Source organism: Saccopteryx leptura, chromosome 3, assembly GCF_036850995.1.
Source record: "Saccopteryx leptura isolate mSacLep1 chromosome 3, mSacLep1_pri_phased_curated, whole genome shotgun sequence".
Classification (NCBI taxonomy): Eukaryota; Metazoa; Chordata; class Mammalia; order Chiroptera; family Emballonuridae; genus Saccopteryx; species Saccopteryx leptura.
This window is the reverse complement of record NC_089505.1, coordinates 46,254,688-46,267,196: the sequence shown is the minus strand read 5'-3', so window position 1 is coordinate 46,267,196 and position 12,509 is coordinate 46,254,688. Positions and strand designations below refer to the sequence as shown.

Sequence of the window (12,509 nt, the reverse complement as noted above, 5' to 3'; positions counted from 1 at the left end):
GGTGGGGGGAGGGAGGACAGGGGGAGAGTTAGGGGGAGGGGGAGGGGCACAGAGAACTAGATAGAGGGTGGCGAAGGACAATTTGACTTTGGGCGAGGGGTATGCAACATAATTTAATGACAAAATAACCTAGACATGTTTTCTTTGAATATATGTACCCTGATTTATTAATGTCATCCCATTACCATTAATAAAAATTTATTTAAAAAAAAAAAAAAAAGTGTAAAGGTATTTCAAATGTTATTTGTCTCCTCTCAGAAAAAATTCTTGAATCCTTTCTATACTACTACTATTTTATTCAATCTCCACTAAGGGCTAAACATCTGTGCAAAGTTTTCTCAGAATAGAGTTGGGCATAAAAAGCTTGGTGATCTTCAATAGACCCAGAACTAGAACCACCTACTGCTCCAGAGGTGCTGGGGGTGGATGCCAGAGTGTTAGACTCAACTGCAGGTGCCGGGAGGAAATGTGGACCATCAGGCAGGACCCAGACTCTCAGGGCTATGGAACCATGTCACACGGGTGGAATGATCATCAGTATTCATGGGATCCATTATGGGTAGCACAGTGGTGGTAACCCCAGGAGTTGGTGTTGGGAGACACAAGCTAACAGGATAATAGCTCAGGATGTTGTTCTGTCTGTAATGAATTTCAGGGGCAGGACTGTAATCTCATATTCTAATTCACAAAATCCCTAAAGCTGACTTGAACCTGCAGCTCTGCCCTCATGATGGACCACTTTCTTCTCACCCTCAGTACTCCCATCTATCTCTATGTTCTCTTTCCAACCACAGATTGCCAAGCCCCTGGCACCCCAGAGCCCTAGTCATTCAGATTTCTGCTTAAATGCCCCTTCCCCCTGGAGGCTTTCTCAGGACACTCTACCACATGATTCTATTCTAATTATCTGCATAAGCTTGAGGACTTTCCCATCATTATCTACATTCTCTCCACTACAGTGAGTTGTAGCTCAATGAGATATATACACTCAATAAAAGCAAGCTTTCTGTCTTGTTCTTGTTGTATCCAATAATCCCAGTCACTGAGGAGCAAGGGAAGGATGTTTTTGGTTTTGTTTTTGGAAATGTAGGATTACAGAGATGATAGGACAGAGGTGATTTGCTTCAAAATTCAATTTTGCTGCAAGTGTTCAGGGAGCCTGGCAGTACCTGGTTTAATCTCTAAAAAGAGAGCCCCAACTGTTCTGCATGACAATGAGGAACTTGATCTGGGGACAGCTTCTGTAGACACCAGAGAGCAAAGCTATTCATCAAAATGCTATGGAATGCTGGGCTTGTGCCAGGCACTGGTGATAAGAGGCAACTAAGAAGGTATATAGATGGCCTTGCCCCTTCTCTAAAAATTCACTCAGTTCTGTAGGCTACTTATTCTTCCCAGATAAATAAAGCAAACCTATCTGAAGGGAGCCAGCAGGAACGGGTTCATTGTGACCTGCCCACCCAGACTCCATATCCAGACACCCTCCTTGAAGTGAGGTGGACAGCAGAGGGCACACCAATTCTCTTAAGGTAGTAGAGGGTTGCTGAGTCACCGAATACAATCCTTGGTCTAAAACTAAGCATTCATTCAAATTCTTAAATTGTGTACAACAGATATTTGTTGTCTAATCCTAAAGTTGCAATGTAAGAGGTAATCTCTCACATTGAGTATTAATTTAATAGGCACATCCTGTTAGTAATTATGCTTTACATATGCTACTCAATTTACTAGACTCAACAGTCTTGAAAAGTGAGCACTATTATCTTGATTTTACAGATGGAAATACTGAGTTTCAGAGGTGTTAACTTATCACACACACACACACACACACACTGCACCTAACTTCAAAGGCCATGTTCCTTTAAGTACGTCACCCTGCTGTGAAGCTGCACAAACTGAGGCTCAGTTTCACAGAAGTGGTTGGTTTGTAGCAGAGCAATGGTGCTTTGAGAAAAATAAAAATGATGGAAATAACATGTTAATTAGATGTTGCTGCAGTTAAAGTGTCTTTTTGTTCAAGTAGTATTTTTTAACAACCGAGTATACCCCAACCCCCATTGATAAACTTGGTGGTCACTGAGTAAGAATTTAACACTCCTTCAGATACCAACACTGTAAGAACATACCTGAAAGAAAGAGAAAAGTCATAAATCAAAAAAATACATTCAGTTGAATGTCCTTTATGTCTTGTGAGAGATCAGGCAGAGAAGAGAGTAGTCAGGGTGAGTGAAGCTGAGGGTTCTATTCAGAGGGGAGATAGAATGGACACAGACATCAATGATATCAGCACTGGAGCTGGGTTTGGTGTTAATGAGCTTATGATAAAGAAAAAAAATCTGCCTTTGAATGTTTCCCGTAAATGATCAGGTGTTTTTGGTAACTGGTCTGCCTGTGACTCAGCTCAGGAAAAAGGAGGCTGCAATAAGAGGAGTTTATGGTTTTTCTCATTTTGCCCAAGTAGGGAGTATTGTTTGCATTGGGCAGCTGCACTGGGGAAGGAAGGGTGAGGAAAGTGCCCTGGTTTGTTGTCAGATGCATGGACACAATGGTTCCAGTAGAATGGAGTCAATGCTCAGTCAGAGCTCATGAATTGGAAGAGAATGCTCATCATACAGCAGCCCTGGGAAAGGAAGTCAATGGTGTGCATGGTTGGGTTGGGTTCTCAGCAAGGGCTGGTTGGTTTTCTTGAATAAGAAAGCGAAAGTTCACAAGGCCAGAGAAGCCTTCTTCCCCTTTCTTGAAGTTGCTTCTTAGCAAAGTAGAAAGCCCCAGACCAGAGCCCACCGAACCCATTGAGGAGCGGGCCAGCCAAGAGTCGTAAGCACCCAGGCCTGTTCACTGGCTATAGGAAGGGAGACCATGGAGAAGTTACAGACGGTCGTAGACCTGACCACCAAGCACCAGCACGCGCTGGGCTATGGTCTCGTGACTCTGCTGACTGCTGGTGGGGAGCGCGTCTTCTCCGCGGTGGTGTTCGAGTGCCCTTGCAGCGCCACCTGGAACCTGCCCTACGGCCTGGTGTTCCTGCTGGTCCCCGCGCTGGTGCTCTTCCTCCTGGGCTACGTTATTAGAGGTCGCACGTGGCGTCTGCTGACCGGCTGCTGTGAGCCGGGCGCCCGCACCGGCTGCAGCCGAGGGCCGCGCGGGCTCCTAGTGTGCGCGCAGCTCATCGGGGCGGCTGCGCTCGCGCCCCTCACCTGGGTGGCCGTGGCGCTGCTCGGGGGCGCCTTCTACGAGTGCGGCGCCAGCGGGAGCGGCGTCATGGCGCGGTTCCTCTGTCAGGGTCGGGACTTCGACTGTATGGACCAGCTGCCGCTGGTGCCCTGCAAGAAAGCCCCAAAGCCCGCAGTGCAGAACCTCCAGATGGAACTCAGGGCCCAGTCGCAGGTCAGGCGGCGTCGACGGACGCGATTGGGAGGAACGGAGAAGGGCGATGGGGGAATGAGGGCGCACCGGGTTAAGTAGAAATGCCCTTTTCTCAGACACCTTGACAAACTGGAATGCTTTCTTGCTTCTAATGAGCTAACAAGCAAATGGAGGAAAGGCACTTTATTTCGCTGCAGGCACCTACTCAGTGCCAGATACCGCACTAGGTCCTTATATATTGGTATCCTGCTTCTTTATAGCGAACATAATGCGTCTAGGTCAGGTTTATGCAGCCATACGTAGGCAGAATTGCTCAGAGGCGGTTTAAGGTCGGTTGAGGCTCTGGGCACAGAAGGAAATATTGGGCCCCTTAAAAAATAGAGACACATGGAAAATAAAAATACATGTTAACCATATTTTAATACATAAAAAATCTTATGTACTAGTAATGTTAAAATTGCACATATGAAACCAAATGGTGTCATTAGAAAAAAGTGTGCAGTTGGGGTTTTGCGGGGCCTTCAGAAGTTGGGGCCTAGGGCACTCGCCCTGTGCTCCCACCCTTATATCCTGCCTTCAATTGTAGCAATTCAATTGTTACAATTAAAGGGGTCTGCCTGGCTCTAAAGCCACCACCCCACACTTTTCTATGGAATATAAAACTCAGAGGTTCCTGAAAACGAATGTTTGCTTCATTGGATGTGCCAATCAATATTCCTCCTTTTGAGTCCTAGGGGAGTGACATATGCGCATCTCCCTGGGCCCTCGAGGTGACTTGGAATATGACTGACTTGCAGAGCAAGCAGTTGTACTGAGGGCTCCGGAGGCCACTGCCATTCCTTTCTCTTAAGAGATTGAGACCTGAAACAGTTGCTTGTTCATCATCATAACTGCTGAGTAGTTCAAACTTTACGTGAGGACTTTATGTACTAAATTAGTATAAATATTTTGCTGTTTTCCTAGTATTTTTTTTTGTTTTTGTAGATAATAGGCTGGATCCTGATAGCTGCTGTTATCATTTTCTTTCTGATTATTACATCCATCACCCGATGCCGATCTCCAGTAAGTTATATGCAGCTGAAATTTTGGAAAATCTATATGGAACAGGAGCAGAAGATTTTCAAAAGTGAAGCCACAGAACATGCAACCGAATTGGCAAAAGAGAATGTTAAATGTTTCTTTAAGAATGCAGATCCAAAGGAATGCTTTACCCCAAGCAGGAAAGACTGGAAACAGATTTCATCACTATATACTTTCAATGTGAAGAACCAGTACTACAGCCTGTTGCACAAATACGTTAACAGAAAAGGGAGGAGTCACAGTAGCAAATCTTCTGAAGGAGATATAGTGGATCCTGTTCTTCAGTTTGTAGATACTCCTGGTATAGACACCACTTCTGGGTTATGACCTCATGAATGAATAGGAAAAGGGGTTCTTTTGAATTATTGCTTCTTTAAAAGATAAACATTAGGATTGTTTATGGTGGCCTATTCTTCTTCTTCTTCTTTTTTTTTTTTTTTGTCTTCCAAATTATGACAACATGGAATTTTAGATCTGAAATAAATATTTAGAATTTTACTTCTTTATTATATTAATTATTTAAAAAGAAAGGTTAACCTGACCAGGTGATGGCACAGTGGATAGAGCATCAACCTGGGGCACTGAGGACCCAGGTTTGAAACCCCGAGGTCGCTGGCTTGAGCATGGGCTCACTGAGTTCTAGCTTTAGCATAGGATCATAGACATGACCCTGTAGTTGCTGGCTTGAGCCCTAAGGTGACTGGATTGAGCAAGGGGTCACTGGCTCAGCTGGAGCCCTCCCAGTCAAGGAACATATGGAAAGCAATCAATGAACATCTAAAGTAACACAACTACGAGTTGATGATTCTCATCTCTCTCCCTTCCTGTCAGTCTGTCTCCCCTCTCTCTCTCATGTGTGTGTGTGTATGTTGACACGTTAAAAAAATTTTATTTATCTTGCTTTCTTTACTGAGAAATGTCTTGTGGGTTCTGAAACCACTGATAATGATAGTGTTGAGATAAAAAGTAACACAGTAAAAACATAAAACAAAACCCTTAACCATTGGTTTTCTAATGTACTTAGAATCTCTCATTTCTTAAAAACTAAAGTAAATTGGCATTAAACTGTGGATTTTCAAAAGTGTTAAGGTCTTTTAAATATTATTTTATCTCCTTTAGAGAAAATTCTTGAATCCTTTCTAAACTACTAATATTTTATTTTATCTCCACTAAGGGCTAATTAACTGACCAATGTTTTCTCGGAACAGAGTTGAGTATAAAAGACTTGGTAATCTTCAATAGACCCAGAACTAGAACCACCTACTGCTCCAGAGGTGCTGGGGGTGGATGCCAGGGTGTTAGACTCAACTGCAGGTGCCGGGAGGAAATGTGGACCATCAGGCAGGACCCAGACTCTCAGGGCTATGGAAACATGTCACATTGGTGGAATGACCAGTATCTGTGGGATCCATGATTGGGGAGCACAGTGGTGATAACCTGAGGTAGATTAAGGTCAGTCGAGGCCCCGTGCGGAAGAAAATATTGAGCCCCTTAAAAAGAGAGAGAACAACAATAAAAATAAAAATCACGTTAACCATATTTTTAAATAAATAAAAAATATTATATACTATTAATGTTAAAACTGCACATATGAAACCAAACTAAGTGTCATGAGGAAATAGTGTAAAGTTGGGGTTTTGCGGGACCCTTCAAATGTCAAGGCCTAGGGCACATGCTTGCCAGGTGCGCCCACCGTTAAGTCCGGCTCTGGCTGCAGGGGCACTCGAAAACCACGGTGGAGAAGACGTGCGCTCTCCGCGCGCAGTCAGCAGAGTAACGAGACCATAGCCCAGTGCGTGCTGGTGCTTGATGGTCAGGTCCGCGACCATAGGGAGCTTCTCCATTGTCTCCCTTCCCAGAGCCCAGTGGACAGGATCTGGGTGCTTCTGCCTCTTGGCTGACGCACTCTCCAAATGGTTTCTGTGGGCTCTGGTCTGGAGCTTTCTACTTCGCTAAGAAGCAACTTCAAGAAAGGGGAAGAGCCCTGGCCGGTTGGCTCAGCGGTAGAGCGTCGGCCTAGCGTGCGGAGGACCCGGGTTCGATTCCCGGCCAGGGCACACAGGAGAAGCACCCATTTGCTTCTCCACCCCTCCGCCGCACTTTCCCCTCTGTCTCTCTCTTCCCCTCCCGCAGCCAAGGCTCCATTGGAGCAAAGATGGCCCGGGCGCTGGGGATGGCTCTGTGGCCTCTGCCTCAGGCGCTAGAGTGGCTCTGGTCGCAATATGGCGACGCCCAGGATGGGCAGAGCATCGCCCCCTGGTGGGCAGAGCATCGCCCCATGGTGGGCGTGCCAGGTGGATCCCGGTCGGGCGCATGCGGGAGTCTGTCTGACTGTCTCTCCCCGTTTCCAGCTTCAGAAAAAATGAAAAAAATAAATAAATAAATAAAAATAAAAAAAAAAAAAAAAAAAGGGGAAGAAGGCTTCTCTGGCCTTATGAACTTTGCTTTCTTATTTCAAGAAAACCAACCAGCCCTTGCTGAGAACCCAACCCAACCACGCACACCATTGACTTCCTTTCCCAGGGCTGCTGCACGATGAGCATTCTTCTCTTCCAATTCATGAGCTCTGACTGAGCGCTGACTCCATTCTACTGGAACCATTGTGTCCATGCATCTGACAACAAACCAGGGACTTTCCTCACCCTTCCATCCCCAATGCAGCTGTCCAATGCAAACAATGCTTCCTACTTGGGCAAAATGAGAAAAAAAGTGAATTCCTCTATCACAGCCTCCCTTTTCCTGAGCCGAGTCCCAGGCAGACCAGTTACCCAAAAACCTGATCATTTATGGGAAACATTATTCAAAGGTCAATATTTGTTTCTTTATCATAAGCTAATTCACAACAAAGCCCAGCTCCAGTGCTAGTATCTCTGATATCTGTGCCCTTTCTGTCCCCCTTTCTGAACAGAACCCCCAGCTTCATACACTCCGACTGTGGTAGACTGCAAGTGGCAAAAAGCCTTTGTAAATTGAGGCTTAGCAAAAGGCTAAGTTCTCCCCCTCCCACCTCCATATTGGCTATGAAGCTGAGTATTTGCACTCATCTCATAGCCCCACTTTACTTGCTTGCTTAAGTTGCTGGAACCAATTTACATGCCCTTCCTCTCACCCTTTGCTTGTTCAGATGTTGGTTGACTTCACTTATACATGGTGGGGGGATTCCTGTTTATGCCTTAAGAGAATTCCTATTTTTGCCTCAGACGTGTGACTTTGTATCAAAGACTTCCTTATTTGCATATGGCTATATAATAAAGCAAACTGGGGGCTATGGGACTCAGATATTGCCATCAGCATTGAAGAGGCCTCTCGATCCCATCCTCTTTTCTCGGTGAATCTATTTTCTTAATTCCACACCGTTCTCCCTCAGGACCCAGAATTACTAGCTGCACTGGTTCACGGCACATGATTATTCTCTCCCCTGCCTGATCTCCTATAGGACATAAAGGACATTCAGCTGAATGCATTATATTGATTCTGCTTTTTCTCTTTCAGGTATGTCCTTACACTGTTGGTACTTGGAATAGTGTCCAATTCTTACTCATTGACCCCAAGTTTAACAGTGGGGACGGAGGGATACAAGGTTGTTCAAAAATACTACTTGAATGAAAAAAACATTTTCAACTGCAGCTACATCTAATTAACATGTTTCCTCCACCTTTAGTTTTCTCAAAGCACCATTGCTCTGACACAAACTAACCACTTCTGTGAAACTAAGCCTCACTTTGTGTGGCTGCAAAGCAAGGTGAGGTACTTGAAAGAACATGGCCTTTGAAGTTAGGTGCAGTGTGTGTGTGTGTGTGTGTGTGTGTGTGTGTGTGTGTGTGTGTAATAAGTTAACACCTCTGAAACTCAGCATTCCTGTCTGTAAAATCAAGATAGTAGTGCTCACTTTTCAAAACTGTTGAACTGAGCCTGACCAGGTGGTGGCACAGTGGATAGAGTATCAAACTGGGACATGGAAGACCCAGGTTCGAAAACCCGAGGTCGTCGGCTTGGGAGAGGGATCACCCTGCTTGAGTGGGAGCTCACCAGCTGGAGCATGGGGTCTCTGGCTTGAACGTGGGATCATACACATGACCCCATGGTTGCTCACTTTGTTGTAGCCCCCCCCATCAAGGCATATATAAGAAAGCAATCAATGAATAACTAAGGAGACTAAGGAGCCACAATGAAGAACTGATGCTTTTCATCTCTCTTCCTTCCTGCCTGTCTATTTCTATCTGTCCCTCTCTCTGTCCTTGTCCACCCCCCCCAAATAAGACTGTTGAGCTGAGTAAATTGAGTACCACATGTAAAGCACTTTTAAAAACAGTATGTGCCTACCAAATGAATACTCAGTGTGAGAGATTATCTCATACATTGCAACTTTAAGATTGGACAACAAATAACTTTTAACTCAATTTAAGAATTTGAATGAATGCTGACTTTTAGACCAAGGATTGTATTCCATGACTCAACAACTCTCTACTACCTTAAGAGAATTGGTGTGCCCTCTGCTGTCCACCTCACTACAAGGAGGGTGTCTGGATATGGAATCTGGGTGGGCAGGTCACAATGAACTCATTCCTGTTTGCACTCATTAGATAGGTTTGCTTTATTTATCTGAGAAGATTAAGTAACCTACAGAATTGAGTGAATTTTTAGAAAAGGGGCAAGAAATATATTATTCTTTTCTTAGGCCATCTTGATACCTTCTTAGTTACTTCTTACCACCAGTGCCTGGCACAAGCACACCATTCCATAGCAATTTTTTATAAATAAATTTTTATTAATTTTAATAAGATGACATCAATAAATCAGGGTACATATATTCAAAGAAAACATGTCCAGGTTATCTTGTCATTCAATTCTGTTGCATGCCCATCACCCAAAGTCAGATTGTCCTCCATCACCTTCTATCTAGTTTTCTTTGTGCCCCTCCCCTTCTCCCTCCCCCTCTCCCTCCTTCCCTCCCCCCACTCCCCGTAACCACCACTCTCTTGTCCATGTCTCTTAGTCTCATTTTTATGTCCCACCAATGTATGGAATCCTGCAGTTCTTGTGTTTTACTGATTTACTTATTTTACTCCGTATAATGTTATCAAGATCCCACCATTTTGTTGTAAGTGATCCGATGTCATCATTTCTTATGGCTGAATAGTATACCATGGTGTATATGTGCCACATCTTCTTTATCCAGTCTTCTATTTTTTTTTACAGTGATTAAAGCCTTTAAGCAAACTCTTGGCCAATACAGCAAGAATCCATAAAAGTGTAGTGTCCTTAACATGTTCACCAAGTCCAAGAGGGCCCCAACACCATGCCAAATCCCTGAAAAATGCAACCCAACCCCAGTTCAGTCTGTTAGGAGCTGTCACAAGGAGCAGGAGTCCAGGACAAGTCCACCTCCAGGAAAAGTCCGCATGGCACTGGAATTGTTGTCACAATTCTATACTTTGCAGCTCATGTCCAAGTCCCAATGACAGCTGCTTCTAGCTGGTAATGATTCAGGTAGACTGGAAAAGCCATCTGCAGCATGTGTGGAGATAGAGCTTCTGTTCTTCTCTGCCTGGAGAGATGAGACCAGGTTGCTTTTCCCTGGAGCTCTGTGACTGTGGCTTGGTAAAGAGAACCTTAGGATACACTAAGCTGGATGGCAAAGGTAGATTCATAATAGAAGTTGGCAAAGGGGGGAAAGAGAGCTCTAAATTAGGAGTAGGTCCCAGCCTGAAATATGAGTGGGGCATCGAGGTAGGAGGAATAAAGGAAACACTATATGTTAAACAAAGCAGCAGAAAATAGGACTATCAACACCCATAACAGATCTTCGAGGGAAGAATAAAAAACCTGACTATTCAGGCAAGACATAGTTAAGTGGCCCTTGTGCAAATGAGATCGGTTTACCTGCTTCTTGGAAGAAATACCGTAGGCTCATCCACAGTGTTATAGATAGGGCCGACGGCCCTGGGCATCTTCAGCCTTCAGTGGCAAACCCCAGCATTCTGGGCAAGGTTAGGTCATAGGTGGCTGGAGGAGGGCTGGAAGAGACTGAACCCTCCCTTAGAGGAGCGAGGGGGAAGCCTACCTTCCAGTGACCCTGTTTCCTTACAGCAGAGGCATGTAAGTCTGGCAGGCTTTAGCTCAATGACCTTCCTTTCCACTATTGAAACAGGACCCAGATGGCATCCTATGAGACCCCTTTGGGGCATTGGAGCCTTTAAGGGCGTATTCTAAAAGCTGGTAGTTCCCCTGATCTCTATTGGGCTTTTTCTGCCTCTTGGTATCTTAAAAGCCATGCTCAGAAGATCTTGCTGAGGGGTTTGAGGATCCCCATCCGCCTATATAAATCTTTTTTATATATCTGGAGCTATTTGGAAAAAGACAAAACAGTGTTATTAGCTGGATCAAATAAAGAAGATAGATAGTAGTTTGCAGGAGAAAAATATTTGTTCATCAGCATTCAAAAGAAATTAAAAAAATTTTTTAGGTAAAAAGCATGATATGGTAGACCCATAGGAGTTCCAGGATATGACTCCCCCCTTTTAAATTTTTTTAAATTGACCTTAAAATATTTGCTGGGTACACTTTAATAATACCTTGACTTTAAAGATTGTAAGAAATACACATAATTTGAAAGGTTTGACAAAATACAGTAAATGCTTTTGCTCCATATGCAGAAGCATTGTCAGTTTAACCAGTTTAGGAAATCCAATAATAGAACAATACATACAGACAATGAGCTATAACATGCTTAGCAGCCTCTCCTGTTCTGACAGAGGTTACTATAAATTCAGAATATGTATCCACTGTAACGTGGACATAGGACTGTTTGCCAAATGAAGGTATATGAGTAACATCTATTTGCCAAAGTTGTCCTGGTAGGGGTCCTTGAGGGTTAACTCCAAATGAAGGGGCATATTGTAGTATAGGACCCCTTGGACAGGATTTCCCAATCTGCCGTGCTGCTTGGAGAAAGTTGAAAATGTTTACACAGGGCTGCAGCATTCTGGTGATGAATAGTATGAGACTGAATTGCTCGATCTGTCATGGTTGCTCCAAATAACTTTCTTTTGGGTAGCTTGATCAACAAGGGCATTCCTAGGTCCTGGCCGGTTGGCTCAGTGGTAGAGCATTGGCCTGGTGTGCAGGGGTCCCAGGTTCAATTCCCAGCCAGGGCACACAGGAGAAGCGCCCATCTGCTTCTCCACCCCTCCCCTTCTCCTTCCTCTCTGTCTCTCTCTTCCCCTCCCACAGACAAGGCTCCATTGGCCCGGGCACTGAGGATGGCTCTGTGGTCTCTGCCTCAGGCACTAGAATGGCTCTGGTTGCAACAGAGCAACACCCCAGATGGGCAGAGCATCCCCCCTGGTAGGCGTGCGGGTGGATCCCAGTTGGGTACATGCAGGAGTCTGTCTGACTGCCTCCCCATTTCCAACTTCAGGAAAAGAAAAAGAAATAAATAAAAGAAAAAAGAAAAAAAAAGAGCATTCCCTTGTGCTAAAGCTCCAGGGAGCATGGAGTGAGCTCGAGTATGTCCTATAAAACATGGAGCTCTATGTTGACATACAAGTCTTTGAGAAAGGGGCCATTGGTCTACCCATACAGGATTATCTGATTTCCAAGTAATTGGGTCTGCACAATGCATTATTGAGGTAGCAGGAGCTACCAAGGTCCCTATGCTAAATTTTGATATCCTAACCCACACCTTCTGGTATTGGGTGCCACTTCTATGGGGGTGAGAATTCCTCACTGTTCTTTCCCTAGTCCCTTGGTGGGCAAAAATCCCCGATCAAGCATCTGAGCACTGATTAAACCATTAGGACTGACAAGCAACACTCCCATATTTTTCAAAACATTTCTACCTCACAAATTAATTGGCCATCCAGGGAGCACATAAGGCTTAAAAAATCCAGAATGACCTTCTTAATCTTCCCAATGTAGAAAACTAGAACTTTGTTGAGGGGATTTACTCTGCCCTATACCTTGTAATTCTGTGGCTGCTGCTTGAGTGGGCCAGGAAGGAGGCCAATGTAGCTTAGCAATAACAGATACATCAGTTCCAGTATCTAAAAGTCCTTTAAATT

General features: G+C 44.6%; 1 protein-coding gene across 1 annotated transcript; it reads left to right on the top strand.

Moving 5' to 3' along the window:
• Window positions 1-2,784: 2,784 nt before the first annotated feature.
• LOC136397261 (calcium homeostasis modulator protein 6-like) lies at window positions 2,785-4,894 on the top strand. Its single transcript, XM_066371810.1, has 2 exons — window positions 2,785-3,387; window positions 4,351-4,894. Exons 1-2 carry the CDS (start codon window positions 2,860-2,862, stop codon window positions 4,771-4,773), a joined length of 951 nt encoding a protein of 316 aa, XP_066227907.1. The 5' UTR covers window positions 2,785-2,859; the 3' UTR covers window positions 4,774-4,894.
• Window positions 4,895-12,509: the final 7,615 nt, after the last annotated feature.